Genomic DNA, 20,425 nt, shown 5'->3' with positions numbered 1-20,425 from the left:
ATGGGATTTGAGTTGAAGGGTGAGATGAGATTTGTTTTCATATCGCTGAAGTGGCCAAGCTAATGTCTGTTGTAGGGATGTTCACTTCTTCATGATAGATGAAATATCCAGAAAGACACTCTATGGAAGAAAACAGCACAGTTATTGCATTTCCAGTGTTTGATTTCGCGATTGAATTGACGTTTGGACACGCTATCGACAGAAGCTATCGCTGTTGAATACGTTCTCGCAATTGGGCCTTAATACATACAAAGTCACGCTATAAATGAGGCTGTCCAATTTTGATCTGATAGCGTTTGTTGTTGCTTTGCTTTTCAGCGTCGCTAGCAGGCTCGGCGGGCGGACTGCCGTTGTCAAGCTAATTCAGCTCTTGTGGCTAACAACTCATTTCAGTGTATTCATCTGGCCTGCCATACGTCGGTCTACATTGAAATGAAGCACGTGGCTCCTGGAACCTCAGTCTTATATATAAGATGACGTTGCCAGGCAAACTACTAAGTCTGGCCAAATTCAAGACAATTGCATGCACTAATTGGCTTTTCTGTCTGTGCTCTTTGTTACTTGCCATTGACATTCTCCTTCCCGCGGCAGGGGGCGTCATGAGCGTGTCCCCCTGCAGGGAACCCAGTTCATCGGACTCTTCTGAAGAATGTAATGAGGAACTTGTGGAACGGCTGATGGATGACAAACTTTCAGATGGTGGTCTGAACATGAAGCTGGTTTTTCGAGCTTTAGGTAGAAGGACCTCGCTCCCCACAGAGTCACTATCCTCGAGGTTCTGCGTCGACGAACGTTGCAGAAGAACATCTAAACGGCCGCTATGCTCTCTCTGACGGCTCTCCTTGTGAGGGGGGCTCTCCTTGTGAGGGGGGCTCTCCTTGTGAGGGGGGCTCTCCTTGTGAGGGGGGCTCTCCTTGTGAGGGGGGCTATCCTTGTGAGGGGGGCTTCCCTCGGCCGCCGACAGCGCCCTTTCCAAAGCGTGATGGTTCTCCACGATTGCCGCGGGTACCTTCGGACCCGAACGACTTTGGGAAATGACGTGGTTGTGGCTCAGCGACGGAGGGCAGATGTAGTTGGTCTGATTGAGATGGGCCGCCGCGCTGTTGTTCGGGGCAGCCTCGTGGCCGGGGTAAAGAGGTGGCGGCGGCGGCGGCTTGACGTCTTCTTGCGCTATTACCTTGAACGTCTGAGTCAGAGGTCCATTGTAAGGCGACACGTGGGTCATCATACAATGATGTGACAAGGATACCTTCCTCTTGGACTTGAAAATCAAACAGTCATCGTCCACATCTCTGTCTCCCGAGAGGGCCTTTTTGATTTTGCCCAGGCCCAGGTGGGATATTTCCAGAACGTTGAGGGAAAGCGAGATGGCCGCGATGGCTATCATGAAAAGCATGAAGACGGTCTTCTCCGTGGGCCTGGAGACGTAACAGTCCACGCTGTTGGGGCAAGGCGTCCTCTCGCATTTATACAGCGGCTCCAGTCGGACGCCGTAAAGAAGGTATTGTCCGAGGATGAAGAGCACCTCCACGGCCGAGCGTGTCAGGATATGGATGACGTAGGTTCTCAAGAGCGATCCCCGCAGCGGCGCCTTTTTCACCTTTCGCTGTTCGTCCAGCTTTCTCAGCTCCCTCTCTATTCGTTTGTGCTCGTCCAATGCCAATTGGGCTCGCTCCATCTCCTCCTTGAGCTGTAACCGTTTCCTGTGGCGCTCTTTGTCCAGCGCCCGGATGCAGTAGAGGGCGTGGCCCATGTAGACGAGCGAAGGCGCGGACACGAAGATGACCTGCAAGACCCAGAAGCGAATGAGCGAGATGGGGAAGGCCCGGTCGTAGCAGACTGCCTTGCAACCTGGTTGCTCAGTGTTGCAGACAAATTGCGACTGCTCGTCGTCCCACACGTCCTCGGCGGCCGCCCCCAGGATCAGCATGCGGAAAATGAACAGAATGGTCAGCCAGATCTTGCCCACCACGGTTGAATGAATGTGGACCTCTTCCAGGATGCTGCCCAGTAGGTTCCAGTCACCCATCGTCAGGTTCCGGCCGCTTTATCGCCGCCACGTGTCCTGGAGCTGAGGGGAGAAAGAAAGAAAGGGAGGGTGGAGAGCTCCGTAAGCCAGGCGTGTTAAGTTTCCCCGTACCGTTTGTGCGCACCTAGCAAAACACGTTTACGTATCGACAGCGTGGACGTATCGGGCCACTCCGCCGATTGCTTGCTTGTAATTTCGATCTCTTTGTGTGTCTCGGCATGTGAAGATGTTGACAATAAAGCAGACTTTAACTTTGACTTTGACTTTGAATAGGAGAGCTGGGAGAAGCAGGTAGACCTATCCACTGCACGCATGGATGAACCCCCAAAATACAATGGTCACAAATGTGCGTGTGTGTATATATCTATCTATATACGTATATCTAGAATCTAGATACTTTCAGATGGTAAGTCTGTAGTATAATATAGGTAGGTGGGGCCCTGGTTGGCACATCCACCTCACAGCTGAGAGTGTGCGGGGCGGTTGGATGGCTGGCAACCGGTTGAGCGTGTCCCCATACCCCCGCCTGCCTGCCTGCCTGCCTGCCTGCCTGCCTGTCGATCCGCCGGCCTACGATGACAACTGGGGTAGGCTCCAGCGCGCCCCCGTGGTGGACAAGCAGTACACAAAATGGATGGTGAGTGTTACATGACTTTTTGCTATCTATTCCTTTTGTAGAGCCCTGCCTGCGTGGCTGCCTGCGTGGCTGCCTGCCTGCGAGGCTTCCTGCCTGCGTGGCTGCCTGCCTGCCTGCGAGGCTGCCTGCCTGCCTGCGTGGCTGCCTGCCTGCGTGGCTGCCTGCCTGCGTGCCTGCGTGGCTGCCTGCCTGCGTGCCTGCCTGCCTGCGTGCCTGCCTGCCTGCCTGCCTGCCTGCCTGCCTGCCTGCGAGGCTGCCTGCGTGGCTGCCTGCGAGGCTGCCTGCGTGGCTGCCTGCCTGCCTGCCTGCCTGCCTGCCTGCCTGCCTGCCTGCTGACCACAAAATGAATGGCTCATGGTCATCCCTTTGAGGCTGATGCAAGAGGTATGGTGAAGTTTAATTTGAAAATGAAGCAGGCTCTTTGATTTTGAACCAATGCAAGTGGGATTTTTGTCAGAAGGTCAATATTTCCAATCGTCAATTCAGATTTGTAACTTCTGCGACATTTAACTCCAGTGAAGGCCAAATAGTCACGTCAATTGCGTACGTGAATGATATTGAAAGAATACTTACAAATCTATGGGGTCCCATTTGGCCTATTGCTGCTCTTTGTGATGAAAATGTCAAAATCCAAGGAATCCGCTGGCTACCCCATGAACGTAGGTCAACTTTTGTAGATATGAACTGATAATCCACATGAAGATCATTTGTTTGATGACGGGCGGGCGGGCTGGATGCTGCAAATGCTCTCCCGTGTTGCACGCTGGGCTCACAGGATGAGTGCATTGATTACATGTCCATGGGCCCATGTAGCCATCCCCCCATCCCACACGCCGGCCAGCCAGCAGTGCCAACTCTCTCTCTTGTTTATGCTTGGTCATTCACATGCAATAGGATCCTCATCTGAGGGCCTAAACGATGAGAGCGAGGATTTTCTCCTTATTAGTCATGCAAGCAGTACGTTACCGCTTTGAGTTGCACGTTTGGAGTTGTTTGTAGAAATGGTGGCCACGATGACGTTTTTGACAAATCAATCGAAGAGGCAGATCATGAGCCAAGAATGATGTTTGCAAATGAGATTTGGAACTTTTGCAGACAGGCCATGTCAGTTTGTAGTGCTTTTGCGATTTGGCCTGGAAAAGAATTTCAATCGCAAGTGGACAAAAAGGCTGCATGTGGCCAGATCCACGATGGGGTGGCGTGGCTCCATCAAATGACCAGCTGTGCCCGGAGGGCCTTTAATTGGCTTTCCATTGTGTGCTGACAGAGTCAATGGAGCATCGATTTGATTTTCCCTTCAGATACTGCCACCGCCGCCGTTATTGCTGTAGCCAAATGCTCGATGTCACACCAGGATCATTGGCTTACACAATCCGGGGCCGGCTCGTCATAAGCTCCGCCCAGCGGCAAAGGCGGGAAAAGATCTCGCCAATGTATTTTCCTTTTGCCGACATTAAAAGGCTGACTGATTTAGTCCCGCTTATTGTTTGCCGACGGAGGCTTCGAGTCTGGTCTCGTCTAATTTTAGTCGTCCAGTCAAAAATTCGTTTTTGTCTGATGAACAAAATGAACAGTGTTCCAAAGCCTGCTAAATTGCAACGATGACAAAAAATCAAGTCGCCTGTCTTGAATAGCATCAAATCCTGCGGATAACATGCAGCCATGAAAAATGCACGTGCGGGTGTGGTGGATCACACATGGCCATTGCAAGTCATATGGGCGCTTGCGTAACAGCTGCTGCTGCTGCCGCTGCCGCCGCTGCTGGTGGTTGTCGTCGTCTGCGCCACCATGCGTTACATAAGACAATTTTATGTTCAGTTATAATCCGCCCTGTGTTGCCTGAGCATTTACCATCTGGGATTTCCAAAGCTTTGCACGTGCATCAATTGAGAGAGAGAGAGAGAGAGAGAGAGAGAGAGAGAGAGAGAGAGAGAGAGACCGAGAGAGAGAGACCGAGAGACCGAGAGACCGAGAGAGACAGAGACAGAGACAGAGACAGAGAGCAAAGCAAAGAGAAGATTGCACTGCACTGCACTGCACTTGGCTGCAGTTTCCATTTCTTGGCTAAATCAAATGTTCTTTCTCCTATAAGAAGGAATTTTGAATTCTCAATGGGTGCCTTGACGACTTCTTCCAGCGCTCCCTGTAACCTTGCTCAATTGCGGTCTCATCTTTCCAGTTGGATCTGTTGCCTTTGGGTGCTAGACGGGGGACACCCCCAACCCGTGGCCAGCCAATTATAGGGCACACCTACATAGCATCCACTTCTTCTTTAGGTGTCGCCACCGCCGCCGCAGATCAATGGTTTCCCTCTCACTCTATCCTCTCTATCTTCTCTGTCACACCTGCCTGCATGTCATCCAAAGACTTCCTCCTAAATGGAAGCCTCTGAAGGCTAACCAGTGGCATGCCACCAGGATCCAACTACCACAGACAAAGTCCTCGTTTTTAGCATGATTTTTTTCTTTTCTTTTTCTTGTCAGTACTTGGTTCACAGCATTTTTGGAGTTGCAAGAGGCCGCTCACAATAATCAAACTGAGGTCACAGAAAGATCTATATTTATGTATTTTTAATGTTATGCAAATACTTAAACACTGTCCTTGACTCTTGTTGTATGTGGGAGGTCATTTTTGTAATTATTTTATTTTAACTGGGACAATGTACAATTAACAGCTCATTTGCATCTGTTGTCCCTGGGCAGGCAGGCAGGCACGCAAACAAAAAGGAAAAGAAAACGCAATTCAGCACAGTACGTAATTTGAACTAAGGAATAATAAATTCCGCTGCGTCTAGGTGCAACGTTGAACGTGGCCATGGATGTATTCCTTTATTGCATGGACATCCGTTTAGCTTATTTATTATTTGGACTCATGCAAGGCTGATTAATTATGCTCCGATACAGACAGAGTGACCGAAAGCGCGTCCGTCAGCAGTGACAAAACTGTGAGAATAACTTTTGCCAAGCATCCGGGGGATCCTGGGGACGTCTCATTATCAATGAGGAAGCAGGCCGTGTGCCACGCTGGGCCTTTTTTGTTGTTCTTGCTAAGGTCACCTAGTGATTTAAAAAAAAAAAAAAGAAATCCCTCCATAGGCAAGCCACGTGCTGTTGACTGGCAATGACTTCACAGTTACTCGGGTCTCACACAGATTTAGCTTGTTTCCTTGACTTCATTTTTGGGTGGTCTGTGTCAAGTCCAAATTTGGGGTTAATTTTGATGGAGGTAACCAAATTCTGGGTCAAATGGAATATTCATTGGATGATGGAACATTTGCGTTGGGTCAAACACCAAAGTAGTGTATTTTCCGCACAGCACATAGTAAAAGCCTTTGGTTTTGTCAAAAACCCAAGGCGGACCGACATTTCCGGTATTCTATTGTAAATGACAGATGCGCAAAATAACGATTAGATCACTGCTGCCAGTCAAATAGTACAAGCGTTTTTTTAACTTGGGGGGTTTACGCCTGTCGACCAAAACAATCCTACAATCCTGAGAGGAGAGCGAGTAATAATCTCCCTCATGTTGTGCCATGCCGATCTGCAAATAATCTCAGAGTATTTCTCTCTCTCTCTCTCTCTCTCTCTCTCTCTCTCTCTCTCTCTCTCTCTCTCTCTCTCTCTCTCTCTCTCTCTCTCTCTCTCTCTCTCTCTCTCTCTCCCTCTCTCCCTCTCTCCCTCCCTCCCTCCCTCCCCCCCCCTACAGCAGGGCTTCAGATGTTTATTCGCCCGCCCTTGCCCTGATGTGAAAAGTCCAGACGGTGACGAGGTGCATGCATGCACATACTACTTTGGACTCATCCGTCATTAGCAGAGGGAGAGTCATGCTGTGCCTGAGTCCCGTTGGAATAAAATGCACAGAGGGAGGATTCAAGAGTCCCACCTGTGGATTTCTCTCTTCAAAATGCCCAATTTGACCAAAGCTTTGCTTTTATTTCTGTGTCTCCTTCTAACGGGGGAATGCCGCCATCGCCAGAGGAGATGGACGGGCACCGTGGAGATCCGAAAGCATGGCTCGTAAGTATCTGATATGTTCATTTGGTAAGAAAGGTTATACTAAAGAGCAAGTGATTGTGTGCACGTGGCGTGAGTGGTCAGCCCCCACACACTACGTCACCCACTTGTGCCTTGTCCAGTTGTCTGTATTGAGTTTCCTGCTTTTTGATTTTTGGATTTTGATACTTTGTTCCCTGTTTTTTTGTGTTTTCCTCTTTCTTGATGAGCTTCTCAGTCAACGTGACTGGAAGGGGGGAGGTGGGGTAGATTTGCTTGCTCAGAGCACCATTTCTAGCGTTTCTGCGCGCTACAATGAAGAAGTCATCGTACTGTATTTGCTCCGGCTCGGTCCATGCTGTTTTGTGCCCGTCAGCTTATTGGATCTCACGTTGTCATATGAGTCCAGGGAGCTGTCTCTTGGCAGTTGCCAAGACAGAATCGTCACTCACGTCTTATGTATCTGCTGTTCTCTCTGACAAAGAGCTGCATTGATCTGATTGATCTGTAAAGGTCCCTAACGGATTCTTTCTCTCCCTTTAGCTCGTTGGCAAAGAAGCCCCCAGATGTGACCAAGTCTCGCAAAACAAAGACAGAGCATCTCATCAAAGTAGATGATCATGACTTCACCATGAGGCCAGCGTTTGGAGGTACGTTGTAGGTGACTTCCGTCTGGCCACACTTTCTGATCGATGGCTTGATTGCCATTGGCTTTATATTGACTCCGATGCCAAAATAGGCGCTATTTAATACATCTTTTTGCAATGGCCGCTTCTTAGTTGTCATTTGCAGAGTAGCATCTGGCCTATGATTGGTGCCAATGCAAACGTGAAGTGTAAACGGGAGGAACGGCCGGCCGGCCGGCCGGCCGCCCTGCCAGCTTAATCCGCTCGCCACTGCTGCCACCTACGTACGTACGGAGCTGTGTTGGGCCGGGCGGGCCCCACGAGAGTTTGATTTCAAACACTCCAGGAGCTATCCCTATTGTCACAAGAGTGCGACAAGCTCGCCGCGTGACGGACAAGTCGGATAACACCGAGAAGTGTTCATTTGAGAAAGGCATCACGGTTCTGATTGATTGATTGATTGATTGATTGATTGATTGATTGATTGATTGATTGATTGATTGATTGATATCTTTATTTCGAACATCCTGTGTCATCCTTGTTAGTCTTTGGGGGCCAATGTACGGCGGATCCAGCGCTGTACTTTCCTTGCCTTCCTTGCTCCGATAATACCGACACGGCAGGACCGAGTGGGGCTAATACGTGTCTACCGTATATCGTACGGCTTGACGATTGACTCGGACTCCTGTGGGCAAACTCGATGATCAATGATTGCTGCTTGCTTCGAAAGCAATTGAAAAGTTAAAGTTAAAGTCCCAATGATCATTGTCACACACACATCTGGGTGTGGTGAAATTTGTCCTCTGCATTGAACCCATCCCCGTGTGATTTTGATCCATCCCCTGGGGAGAGGGGAGCAGTGAGCAGCAGCGGTGGGTGCCGCCGCGCTCGGGAATCATTTGGTGAAAAGTACGTTGTCTCGCTCAAACATGGCTCAAGCACATTTTGTGAAAAGCACACCACCACTACTGTAATAAACAAAACACGAGGTTACACATCAAGTGATGTGGCTGATGGTCTTTCCCCTCTCTTCCTTCTTTGCAGATTAACAACAGCTTAATGTGTTATTCTACTGAGGATTAAAAGCAATAACACATCCCACATGTCACTCTCTCTCTCTCTCTCTCTCTCTCTCTCTCTCTCTCTCTCTCTCTCTCTCGCTTTCTCGCTTTCTCGAATAGAGAGCGAGAGAGAAAAACTCAGAGTAAGTGAGAATGACAGAGACAGCTGGAATGGGCACCAGCACGCTTGTGAGGATAAGCGCTTTGGATGGATGGATGGATGGATGGATGGAGGGAGGGAGGGAGGGAGGGAGGGAGGGATGGATGGATGGATGGATGAATGGACGGACGCACAGACGGACGCACAGACGGACGCACAGACGGATGGATGGGGATGTATATCCAGCCACATCGCACGATACAATCTATATGTTCAAATTCTACATCCATATATGAGCTACAAAAAGTATGCAGTGCTATTTTTTAGAGCAACACAAAAACATCCGAAACAATTGCACACACCGCAAGCTTAGGCTTAGCTGGCACATGCTTTTTACTCGGCAACGGTTTACATCCGGTGCTTTTGTTTTTCAGGTCCCGCTATCCCCGTGGGAGTAGATGTTCAGGTGGAGAGCTTGGACAGCATCTCGGAAGTTGACATGGTAGGCTAACCTATGCAATACGTTGTGCAAATGCAAATCATACAAATAGATATGGTCATTGGTTCCATCAATGAGTCATCAACTTTAAGTACAAATCCAGATTATTATGATGACACTCTAGTCATTGGCCACCATATCACAGTTAATGCTTTGCGGCCATAAATATTAGCACGTTTTTTGTAATGCCGTCAGGACAGAATATGTATTATGTGTTAGCCATTGGTCTTGCTTGCTCTCAACATATGGTTTATTAACTGTGTTTGTGTCGTGAAAATAAAGCCGAAGAGAGCGCAACCTGATGGGCTTTGTCAAAGTCAAAAAGTCAGTCAGCTTTATTGTCAATCTCTTCACATGTCAAGACACACAAAGAAACCGAAATGACGTTTTCTCTATGCCACGGTGACGAGACCTATTACACGATAGACATACAAGTAAACAACACAACATAAAAACAAGAAGGCACAAACAATAAATAATAAGAGTGATGAATAAATAATAAATAAACAGACAACACAATAAATAAGAGGAGCAAAACGGAGCCAGTGTGCATACAGCAGACAGTAAGCATAGCGCAAAAGTACAGGACGCTACGCAGAAAGGGGAAGCGAGTTCAGGATCCTAACAGCCTGGAGTATGAAGCTGTTGTTGAGTCTTTATGGAATCGTTGTCTTGAAGCAACTTTCAATTTTGCTAAAGCGCAATCAATGATGTCATGATTCTCATCCACAAATGGAGCCAGCCCGCCAGCCAGCCCGCCAGCCTGCCTGCCATGTTTCCAACATTTGCCAAATGGCTTTGGGCCAGCACTGATCAATTTTCTACCTGCTACTCTGTGAACTACTTTGCCGCCGCCATCTTCCAACAGGACTTTACCATGACCTTGTACCTGCGACATTATTGGAAAGATGAGCGTCTGTCATTCAGCAGCAGCACCAACAAGGGCATGACATTTGATGGGCGCCTGGTGAAAAAGATCTGGGTGCCTGATGTATTCTTTGTCCACTCCAAGCGATCTTTCATCCATGACACAACCACAGACAACATCATGCTGCGTGTCTTTCCTGACGGCCACGTGCTTTACAGTCTCAGGTGTGCATATCATTGTTCGTATTTGCTACCGTCGCATTTGCTTGATTGAACAGCCGTATCCATGATCCGCTAAATAGCTAACGAGCGGGTTGCCGCTCATCTGGCTGCGGCCGCTCGTTCGCCGTCGACCAGGTTCAGGTGTCCAACAGGTGCATCTCAGCTGGGACAGCACTCTCGGCGGGCGACCCTGAGCAGGATAAGCGCTGTTGAAAATGGATGCTCCCTAGCGGCAGGCAGAAAGCAGTGTTGTACTGCTACTCGGCTCGCGGCAGGAAAGAAAGCAATGTTGTACTGCGACTGAGCTTGCGGCAGGAAAGAAAGCAGTGTTGTACTGCGACTGAACTTGCTCTGATCCTTCTGTTTTGTTTTGTTGCGTCTGTTGAGTCTGCGTTGGGATCCTGTACGGAGGGAGAATTTGTGCCTCAATGACGGTTTCAAAGAATGATGGCGACAGTTGTCGTGAAAGTAAATCACGACAAATAATGAATGCGCTGCCTATACCAATGTACACATCGTGATACTGCAATGATTGTCCTCTTGATGTGTCATAGAGTTACAGTGACTGCAGCTTGTAACATGGACTTCAGCCGATTTCCTTTGGATTCTCAGACTTGCTCCTTGGAGTTGGAGAGCTGTGAGTCATTCATCAAATAGCCATCCATCCATCCATCCATCCATCCATCCATCCATCCATCCATCCATCCATCCATCCATCCATCCATCCATCCATCCATCCATCCATCCATCCATCCATCCATCCATCCATCCATCCATCCATCCATCCATCCATCCATCCATCCATCCATCCATCCATCCATCTGCTCATCCATCTGCTCATCCATCCATCTGCTCATCCATCCATCTGCTCATCCATCCATCCATCATCACCACCGACTTGCCGCGTGGGGTGGATACCCGCTCAGTGGAGGTGTGCAAACGCTTGCTTGTTGTTTGGGTGAATGTGAGGCGTCGTAGAGAGCTTTAGGCTCAATTCAGTGCGAGTTGACCGGTTAGGTCATGTCATCGCTCAAAGCAAATCGTATGGTGCCGTGGAGCTTGTTAGTGAACATCCATCATTGCAAGCTTGGGAAGTCCCAGTCCCATGCAAATAAGCTGTATGTGTGTGACAGATGCCTACACAGATGAAGACTTGATGCTTTACTGGAAAAGCGGCGACGAATCCCTCAGCACCGACGATCGGATTTCCTTATCGCAGTTTCTCATCCAGAAATTCCACACCACATCTCGCTTGGCTTTCTACAGCAGCACAGGTATGGACACAACATTCAGCGCTCCAAATGTTGCTTTGCTCTTTTTAGCTTTTTCGATAGACAACAGCGGATGCTGCCAATCGACCGGCCCTTAGCGCTGGCTGACAAAAATCACACTTGTGTTACAAAAAGCATCCTAAGGTGTACGGGGTGACGCAACTGAAGGCCGGAGCCAAAGTGTGCTTGCCTTCCTGCATTTTAGAATTACGTGTGTGTGTGTGTGTGTGTGTCTTTTTTCCCTTTTTCCTTCCACACCTGAGCTATTCTGGCTGTGTCTTTTCAGGCTGGTACAATCGGCTGTACATCAACTTCACGCTGAGACGCCACATCTTCTTCTTCCTGCTGCAGACCTATTTTCCCGCCACATTAATGGTCATGCTATCCTGGGTGTCCTTTTGGATTGACCGCCGCGCTGTGCCAGCCAGAGTTTCCCTGGGTAAAATGCGAGACTTGCCGAGATGACAAAAGCCCGCCATCAAACAGAGCCACAGCTATTTGGGCACTTCTGCTCGGCTCTCGTAGTAGATTTATTTCGCGATATGTTTTTGGTTTTAGTTCCGCAGAAATGACACTTCAGACTCAGATTTGACTCCAGACAAATCTGTATCGGTGGATGGAGTCGATTCAAAGCAGATGAAAGCAATCCTTTTCGCAATCCTTGCTTTTAAGATGGTGGCAGCCACTTAATTGATGATCAACAAATGACTGGGGGCTCGCGATTCCCGCGACTCTGTTTTTGTAGCTCGATGAGGTGGTAATGTCCCGCCGTGTCTTGCGTCTAGGAATCACCACTGTCCTAACCATGTCCACCATCATCACCGGCGTGAACGCATCGATGCCCCGAGTATCCTACATCAAGGCGGTGGACATTTACCTCTGGGTCAGCTTTGTCTTTGTCTTCTTATCGGTGCTGGAGTATGCTGCCGTCAACTACCTGTCCACTGCCCAGGACCGTCGGGAACGGAAAATGAGAGCGCGGGCACAATCGCAGGTAACTTTGGCTCTCTCACCTCTGTGTTTGTTTGTTTGTTTGTTTGCCGGGTTCCGACCGCATTCTCCCGTGTTTCCCGACAGTCCCTGCCCTGCACGTGCGGCATTTCCCAGACCCGGACAATGGCAATGTTAGACGGCACCTATAGCGAGGCCGATACCAACAGTCTTGCTGGCTACACAGAAGAGCCCATGGTGCCTGAGGAGGAGCAGGAAGAAATGCATGACGTTTCCGAAAAAACGGATCATATGGTGGTTCATCTGTCAGTGAGCAGCGAGTCCACCACCATCAAGAAGAAGAAGAGCCTGCGTACCCTAAACATCATCCAAAACACGCATGCCATTGACAAATACTCCCGTATGATTTTTCCCGGCTCCTACATTTTCTTCAACCTCATCTATTGGTCTGTCTACTGCTGATCACATGCACAAATGATTTAGAGCTGCACTCCTAGAAAATACAAGCTTTATTCAAATGTTAAGATTCTGAGCTGATTAAATTCGACTTGGGGGGGGTAATAAATTCCGGCCTTTTCCACACCTATTATTTTTGAATGCGTCATTAATTGAAGCATTCTTCATGCCAAGTTTTCGAAAATAGAATGAACAGAAGGTACATGGACCGAAAGAGACCTTTGCACGATGGCAATTCCATTTCAATGAGAAAACATTTTGAGATTTGATGACGACATTGCAATTTACAAAGAGTCAGTGAATGCAGCTTGGCTATCCCAGCCCAGCCCAGGGCTGGGCAGGCCGGGCGCGCGCGCGCGCGAGCCAGCGACTTCCTTCCTGTCTGCTCTCCTCCAACTTGACTGACTCCAACCACAACACAACTGGGTCGATTTGCGCGTTGTTGTCCCCCGATGAGCAAAGCATTGTGAGTATTACTCAAGAAGTATCTTTCTTTTTCTTCGTCAACAAAGGCTACATGAAGGAAGGCCTAAACAAGATGAGCGATAGAGCCATCCGTACGATGTTCATGGGTGGTTCGTTGTGTTCCTGGGCTGAGCGGCTGCATCCGACCCATGGCCACTCACTCACTCACTCACTCACTCACTCACTCACTCACTCACTCACTCACTCACTCACTCACTCACTCACTCACTCACTCACTTTCTCATAGTCGTGTATGAACGTTTGGTGGTGGTCGGAAGGGTCGTAGGCGCGCACTGGCAGGCATCCTCCCCTCGGGGCAGCTGCCGTGTACTTCCGTAGTTTGCCGCCACTACCACCAGAGTGGAATGGGGTGGGTGATGGTAAAAACATGCAGGCGTCTACTGTGAGAAAATGATCCGTATCGGTTGGATGACATTTACTTGACATTATTAGCCGAGTCTGGTGCTGTTCCACCCTTGAAGAGGAATTCTCAATTCTTGGGAACAAGGCGTACAGAGACTCATAGTTATTGTTTATTGCCAATATTTTGTGTGCTATTTAATTTTTTCTTTGTAAAATGCGTTGTTCCGGTGAAAGGTGTAAGTATTCTATTGCATAGTCGAAGTGCTTTGTGAGCAAAAAAGGTGTGTTCATTTTGTCTACGGCGAGCGAGGAGGGAGGACGCGAATTGTACCTCCACTTCAATGTAGCGTGCTGTTGCATTGCATGGAATAATAAACGTGAACATAGCAGCGCTTTGTCTGAGTCACTTTGTGGACTAAGTGTTAGCTCTGCATGAATTTGGACTTTTTATTTATAACACACGTCAAAAAATAAAAACATCTTCAGGTTTGATCGATGCAACAAAAATGGAAGATCGCATGAGAAAGAAGGCTAGGCTCTTCACAAATGAAGCGTCAGCACGCAGCTTCGATTGATTCGGCTCGCAAGGGTTTCCGAGAGCCTAAATGCAAGTCTAGCCACTCAACTGTATGATGGGTACCATTTCAACTTGAAGCCACACTTTGGCTCGGAAACACTGCTGATGCCACACCTGGCCGGCCCGGTTTTTATTCAAGAACTCTCAAAAGGCCAGACTCTCTTGGTCCTCCTTTAACAAGAAGAAGATAGTACGTCTGTGAAAGCAGAGTCTGACCGTGTGGTTGTTTCTCAGGCCTGAAACCTGAACGGTCATGACTGAGCAGGAGGAGCGCACGTTCACGGACAGACTGGAAGCGGCACTCTCTTGGATGAAGGCTGTCCAGGAGAGGCTGAGGGCAAACGATAATACCCAAGGGCCCCGCAATGCTCTAGAAGCCAGACTCAGAGAGACCGAGGTGAGACCCCCCTCGACTGCGTATCATTTCAAATAATAGACTTGTCGTTTTTTCCTTGACTCTCCGTGCCGAGGTAGCGCATCTCCATCCGGAAAGCGCAAAGCGTGTCACGCTTTGCCGCTCGTTGTTGACTTGTGCAGAGATGTTACTTTCCGGGACCTGTACGTGTTTGCCGCCTGTCCTAAAAAAGTCAATACTTCCAATTTGAAGAAAATTCACCAATCAGAGCACGATGGTCGTGTGAAGATGGAGATGGCGCTGGTCGCAGCGGAGCGTCTTCTGGAGACGGGGGAGGAAGGAGTGAAGAGCCACATCCACGCTAAGCTCAAAGAATTAAAAAGTTGTTGGGAGGAAACGTGCACCTACATCATTCACGTCCACAGGTTGGTTGGCAATTCTTGCATGCATTTTCATCACCATTTTCCTGGTCAATTTCCCGACCCGAGTCGAAGTCTTTCTGCGCTGCGCGATCATCTGCTCCATTTATTTACCGTCCATTTTCTTTCGATAGGCTTGTCAGTCAGCCTTTCGAAAGAAAATGGACGGTTTGCCCTTTGACAAAAGGGCTTCACAGTTGACAATTATACTCAACATTCTCTGCAAAAGCCCAGGCCCGCGGGGCGGGGTTCAATGTATATCAAAGCTTCATAGTGTCTCCTCAATGAATCGTCTTAACTTGTTGAACCTTGTGGCTGTTTTTTCACTCCATTCCCAGTCGGATCGAGTGGGTGTGGCTCCATTGGAGTGAGTATTTGAAGGCCCTCCGGGAGTTTGAGTCGTGGCGAGCCAAGCAGCAGTGCCGCTTGGATGTCGGCGTGCCCTTGCAAGTGGGATTGAAGGAAAAGCTGTGGCAAGCGGACCAACAGAGAGTGGCGCTGAGCGACGTCCACGCCCAGGCAGCTCTGATCAAGAGGCTGCTGGACGAAGCCGCCGTGCTGCACGACAGAACCCGAGACTCCAGCGTGGACTCCCGAGCTCGGGAGGGACTGCAGCAGGCGTACGACCACCTCAAGGACAAGGTGGAGGTAAAATTTCCGATTGGAGTACCTGTGCCGTGACGCATTTCCCTTTATCGAATGAAGGCCAAAGTGTGACTGGCACTATTCTAGGATCGCCTAGCGCTGCTTCAGGGAATAGCCGAGGAGCACCGGACTTACCGAGGCAGTGTTGAGCGCTTTCAGTCATGGCTGCTGTCCAAGACCAAGGAGCTGACAGATCTTATGGAGAAAGAGGACACGTCAGAGAACAAGATCCAAGCTTTAAAAGTCAGTCTGCAATTGTACTATATGCTGTCAAATGTACGATGAAAACAAATGCTCAACAGCTTGTGTACTACGACGAACAAAGTAGGCTGCACAAGCTCACACTTAAGAGGTGGTGGCGGTGGCGGTGGAGGTGGCGGTGGAGGTGACGATAGTGGCGGCGGCGGTGATGGTGGCGGCGGTAGCGGCGGCTACTCACTCAATCAATCCTCACGCCTCCTAAAATCGGCAACTCAAATCGCGTCGCCCGAGCGTAATCAAATTTGACTGATTTTCTCCATTTGTACCTTTGCCTTTTTTAGGCCCTGGACGACATGGTAGCCAGTGAGGAAAAAGCTCTGCAGCATATAGAGGCTGCGGCTGAAGGCGTCAGAGTCCAGACGTGCCCCGCTGGAGCGGAGCTGGTTGTAGACGAGGCTGAAGAGCTCAGGCTTGGTTGGCAGAGACTGAGGCAAGGCCTGTGTGAGGTTGAGGAGGGTCTGCGCTCCGCATTGGATACGCACGACGACTACTCGGAAAGATGCAGGCGACTGCAAGACGACGTGGGAAGCCTCCGGACACGACTCCGGGAGCTAGAGCGGGAACTGGAGGACCCTCGTGGGGCTGAGTTTAGCGAAGAGCAGATGATGGACCAGTGGAGAAGATACACGGTGAGTTTGTCAAAAATGATACCATGGGAAAGCTGAGGTAGTCCTGCAATCCTAATGACTTGCCATGTCTGCGTACGTATCTGGTCTTTTTTGTGGTTTCTTCATCTCAGCCTCCGGAGGCAGGCTGGCAGGCAGGCATTGTCATGCGTATTGTTTCCTGGCGTCAGCCCAAAATCCAACTGACACCTGAAAATGCCTTTCGTTTCCGTCCCCCAAAAAATGAAAGCTCCATCTGATGAACTCCACTTCATTTTAGGACGCGAGAGAGGCTCTGGCGGCGGAGGAGTCCCAAGTGGAACGTCTAAAGTCGCAGCTCAAGGAACTGTTCGGGTTCTCGGAGGACTCCCGTCACATTTCCGACGATGTCCTCGCTGTGGTCAGAGAACATCAGAGGTGGCCGATACCTTGCCTTTCCCGCTTCCTTGCAGCTTCCCTCCTAACGTGTATGTATCTGTATGTTGGAACTACAGCGTGAAATGCAAAGCGGCCAAATTGTGCTCTGAGTCAGAGTGCGGCTTGAGAAAGACGCTGGAGGACACCCTGCTTTTCTTTGCGCGCTGGAGAGATATGGTCTCTCAGGTTGTGGAGGCATCGGCTGAGGTCACAGACTTGTCACACATTGTTCTACTGCTCCAGAATATTGAGGTAAAGCACGCATTCTTTTTATGTCGCAATTTTCATTGGGCTTCAGTCTTTGAATGCGTTTTATTGTTACCTCATTATTGTGACTAGAAAGGTCATATATACGGATGTGTGCAATGTGCTCTTTCTTTCTTTCTTTCTTTCTTTCTTTCTTTCTTTCTTTCTTTCTTTCTTTCTGTCTTTCTGTCTTTCTGTCTTTCTGTCTTTCTTTCTTTCTTTCTTTCTTTCTTTCTTTCTTTCTTTCTTTCTGTCCTGTCATCTCCACTCAGCGGCTGGTGAAGGACAGTATCCAGCTGCAGGAGCGTTTGAATCAGCTCCAAACGAGGGGGGACCGGCTACAATCTCTGTTTGATCCCAAACGGTCCGATGCTCTGCGCAGTGAGCTGAGTTCTGCAGCGAGGAACAGAGAACTACTGCACGATCAGCTTATACAGAGAAAGGGAAGACTGGAGGTGAGAGAAAAAAAAAAAAAAGTTCTTCTCAAACCCCGGATCCAGCGTCACTCCTATTGGCTATCTCCACATTTGATGGGGACGAGAAAAAGTGTTGCCTGGCAAACATCTTGGCAATCTTAAATGATGAGAAAAGCGCCATCGGCACGCATGCAAGGCCAAAGAAAGCTTGGTCCACTCAGAGCAGGCTGTAACATTTCATCCAAGTCCTTTGACTTTGTCAGGCTTTCATCTCAAGCGCAAAGGACTTTGAAGAGGCCTCCGTTGTGATTGGCTCCAAGTTGAGCAGTCTCAGAGATGCGATGACGGCAACCGTTGGGCTCCAGCCTGACATCCTGGCAAAGAAAAGTCAGTCCCAGCAGTTCAGGGTGAGTGAAATGACGTCGTTGATGTATCAACAAAGCTCTCCAGATAGTGACTGGGCCTTTTTCATGTGCATGGTTCCATAAATAAGACACAATTAACCCTGAGCGAGGAGGTGGACAGTGGATCCTTTGGTCAAACTGAAGACTTAGCCGTACTGCCTGGACTACTGCAGGGTAATCCTCTCAAAGTATCAGGAAAAGGGATGGGCAGCCACACTTTCTGTGCTGAAGATGGAGAGGATTTGTCCATGTTGAGTCTAGCAGGTCAGCATCAGCAGCATCAGCAGCAGCAGCCTCTTGCTGAAGACTCTACAGTGGATGCAAATGTTAACAGTGACACAGCAAGCAGAAGAGCACTTTGGCCTGCTAGTGATGAGGAAAGCCCAGAAGAAAGGGCTCTGGGCCAAGGTGAAGGAGCTTTCAGGCTTTTCACACAGCATCCAACCAAGCAGCAAGCTAGCACAATGGTATTTGCCATCCAACAGTACAAATTGCAAATTCTTGCATTTTCTGATCACCAGTATACAATGGAATATTTTTTCCTCTTTTCTTTATATATATGTGTGTGTGTGTGTGTGTGTGTGTGTGTGTGTGTGTGTGTGTGTGTGTGTGTGTGCGTGTGTGTGCGTGTGTGTGTGTGTGTGTGTGTGTGTGCGTGCAGATGGATGAAGTGGAATTTGAGTACAAAAGGATAGAGTTTGAGGCTTGGCTCTGCAAAGAAAATGAGCTGCTTTCAGGGATCCTTAACAGCAAGGGAGCGACACTCAAGGGCAACCAACTCAAGATACAACAGGAAACATTAAACGTGAGTTACCAGTGTCTGCATATCAACATTTGCTACTTTGTTAGGGGCTCAAGTGTGCTCAAACAAACTCTGAGATCATGAGTTGAAACTTTTCCTTGGTTTGAAATATTATTTGGAAAGCCCAAAAAATCAACAATAACTTGGCTGCTGTGTTATTCCTTTTTCTTTGTATGCAGGCCCTGAGGTCAAGGGTAACCTGGGGTCAGGAGCACTTCCGACTTTTACTTCAAGGAAGTGCAATGAGTAAGAGTGGATCAGGTTCCGCAGCAGACGCAAGTCTAGAAGAACTTCGTTACCGCTGGATGCTCTACAAGTCCAAGCTAAAGGCTGTTGTTGTCCCCCAGGCTAGGCTGGGCTCCAAGGTGACTTGACTTGCCCTCGAGTCGAGTTTTCCGTCCGTTAATTAATGACGTGCTGGGTGCAGATCTTGCCACAGTAACATTGAAATGTTCCCCCTTTGCAGAAAATCACCCACAAATTGGGGAAACCTGCCACTGGACCAACGCTATATAAGGTACCATAAAACCAAGTGTACATATGGTACCACTGCACGCGCACCACTTCAAAACTAAGCAAGCAATGATTTTTATATTTTTCTCATCCTATCTCATAGTTTAAATCTTAGCCCCAGGCTTAGCCCCAGGCTTAGCCCCAGGCTTAGCCCCAGGCTTTGCCCCAGGCTTTGCCCCAGGCTTTGCCCCAGGCTTTGCCCCAGGCTTTGCCCCAGGCTTAGCCCCAGGCTTTGCCCCAGGCTTTGCCCCAGGCTTTGCCCCAGGCTTTGCCCCAGGCTTTGCCCCAGGCTTTGCCCCAGGCTTTGCCCCAGGCTTTGCCCCAGGCTTTGCCCCAGGCTTTGCCCCAGGCTTAAGCTAACTCTGGACCTGGGTTGTTGTATTTCGTGCTATATCATGTGGAGAGAAGTGTGTTGGTAAAAGTCCTTGAGATTGCCTTCTTGAAGACAGACACGTAACTGTCCAATTCTGCCTGTTCCTCCCTATTGCTGTTTCAGAAACCTGGCTTGCTGCAGCGGGTGTGTCGACTGGCTCTTCCTCTCTGGCTCCTCTTCCTGGCTTTACTGCTGCTGGCCTTTCTCCTGCCCCTTGTGGACAAAGGCGACAGCTGCTCCATCGCCAACAACTTTGCAAGATCTTTCAGTGTTATGCTGCGCTACTCTGGACCACCGCCTACATAGACACGCAACCCATCGCACTTTCACATTCTTGTCTCACGGCTCCAGTTCCAAGAGATCCAAAAGCATATTTCAATGAACATTTGAAAAGCATATTATGTTCACTATTTACACACATATCAGCCAAATGCCTTATACAGTTGCTACTTGTTAGCCAACAATAAAGTTGCTAATATTAACCATATAAAACAAAATACTGTTTAATCCTCATTTTAATCTCATTCTTATTTTCTCTGTGGGCATTTTTCTTGCACAAAGCATGACCTTGAAAAAGAATTAAGAACCGACCGATATTAAAAACGTATATTAAAGTAAAAAAAAAGTTACAGTCCCAATGATCATTGTCACACACACATCTGGGTGTGGTGAAATTTGTCCTCTGCATTTAATCCATCCCCATGTGATTTGAATCCATCCCCTGAGGGAGAGGGGAGCAGTGAGCAGCAGCGGTGGGTACCGCCGCGCTCGGGAATCATTTGGTGATCTAAGCCCCCAATTCCAACCCTTAATGCTGAGAGCCAAGCAGGGAGGCAATGGGTCTCATTTTTAT

General features: G+C 48.9%; 3 protein-coding genes across 6 annotated transcripts; 2 read left to right on the top strand and 1 right to left on the bottom strand.

Annotated features, from left to right (window-relative positions):
* Positions 1-81: 81 nt before the first annotated feature.
* Positions 82-2,029, bottom strand: LOC133169595 (gap junction alpha-10 protein-like). Its single transcript, XM_061301935.1, has 3 exons — positions 1,059-2,029; positions 566-926; positions 82-120 (listed from the first exon to the last, which is right to left on the bottom strand). Exons 1-3 carry the CDS (start codon positions 2,027-2,029, stop codon positions 82-84), a joined length of 1,371 nt encoding a protein of 456 aa, XP_061157919.1.
* Positions 2,030-6,379: 4,350 nt separating this feature from the next.
* gabrr2a (gamma-aminobutyric acid type A receptor subunit rho2a) lies at positions 6,380-12,928 on the top strand. The gene is made up of 9 exons (XM_061300703.1): positions 6,380-6,682; positions 7,202-7,308; positions 8,880-8,947; positions 9,813-10,036; positions 10,588-10,670; positions 11,167-11,307; positions 11,591-11,743; positions 12,090-12,298; positions 12,382-12,928. The coding sequence occupies exons 1-9, from the start codon at positions 6,519-6,521 to the stop codon at positions 12,715-12,717; spliced, it is 1,485 nt and encodes a 494-aa protein (XP_061156687.1). The 5' UTR covers positions 6,380-6,518; the 3' UTR covers positions 12,718-12,928.
* A 105-nt stretch (positions 12,929-13,033) lies between these two features.
* Positions 13,034-20,199, top strand: syne3 (spectrin repeat containing, nuclear envelope family member 3). 4 transcript variants are annotated; one of them, XM_061300690.1, is made up of 16 exons: positions 13,034-13,177; positions 14,351-14,513; positions 14,724-14,896; positions 15,229-15,538; positions 15,623-15,778; positions 16,078-16,425; positions 16,682-16,818; positions 16,896-17,070; positions 17,337-17,519; positions 17,744-17,887; positions 17,974-18,058; positions 18,149-18,351; positions 18,546-18,689; positions 18,866-19,051; positions 19,153-19,203; positions 19,696-20,199. In XM_061300690.1, exons 2-16 carry the CDS (start codon positions 14,370-14,372, stop codon positions 19,876-19,878), a joined length of 2,622 nt encoding a protein of 873 aa, XP_061156674.1. In that variant the 5' UTR covers positions 13,034-13,177; positions 14,351-14,369; the 3' UTR covers positions 19,879-20,199. The 4 variants fall into 4 exon arrangements, with proteins under 4 accessions (XP_061156674.1, XP_061156673.1, XP_061156672.1 ...); XM_061300689.1 differs by having other exon boundaries at positions 18,146-18,351; XM_061300688.1 differs by having other exon boundaries at positions 17,974-18,351.
* The last annotated feature ends 226 nt before the right edge of the window (positions 20,200-20,425 follow it).

Source organism: Syngnathus typhle, linkage group LG16, assembly GCF_033458585.1.
Source record: "Syngnathus typhle isolate RoL2023-S1 ecotype Sweden linkage group LG16, RoL_Styp_1.0, whole genome shotgun sequence".
NCBI lineage: Eukaryota > Metazoa > Chordata > Actinopteri > Syngnathiformes > Syngnathidae > Syngnathus > Syngnathus typhle.
Note: the sequence above shows the minus strand (reverse complement) of the source record. Positions and strands in the feature narration are given on the sequence as shown.

Excerpts from the sequence above, each read along its gene's own strand:
- LOC133169595 (XM_061301935.1), bottom strand. The coding sequence starts at position 2,029 with ATGGGTGACTGGAACCTACTGGGCAGCATCCTGGAAGAGGTCCACATT. Across the intron at positions 927-1,058 it reads ACCAACTACATCTGCCCTCC|CCCCCCTCACAAGGAGAGCC; the intron begins GTCGCTGAGCCA and ends TCACAAGGATAG. Across the intron at positions 121-565 it reads CGGGAAGGAGAATGTCAATG|AGTGTCTTTCTGGATATTTC; the intron begins GCAAGTAACAAA and ends TTTCTTCCATAG.
- gabrr2a (XM_061300703.1), top strand. The coding sequence starts at position 6,519 with ATGCACAGAGGGAGGATTCAAGAGTCCCACCTGTGGATTTCTCTCTTC. Across the intron at positions 8,948-9,812 it reads GCATCTCGGAAGTTGACATG|GACTTTACCATGACCTTGTA; the intron begins GTAGGCTAACCT and ends ATCTTCCAACAG. Across the intron at positions 11,308-11,590 it reads GGCTTTCTACAGCAGCACAG|GCTGGTACAATCGGCTGTAC; the intron begins GTATGGACACAA and ends GTGTCTTTTCAG.
- syne3 (XM_061300688.1), top strand. The coding sequence starts at position 14,370 with ATGACTGAGCAGGAGGAGCGCACGTTCACGGACAGACTGGAAGCGGCA. Across the intron at positions 17,520-17,743 it reads AGAGAAAGGGAAGACTGGAG|GCTTTCATCTCAAGCGCAAA; the intron begins GTGAGAGAAAAA and ends TGACTTTGTCAG. Across the intron at positions 18,352-18,545 it reads AGCAGCAAGCTAGCACAATG|ATGGATGAAGTGGAATTTGA; the intron begins GTATTTGCCATC and ends GTGTGCGTGCAG.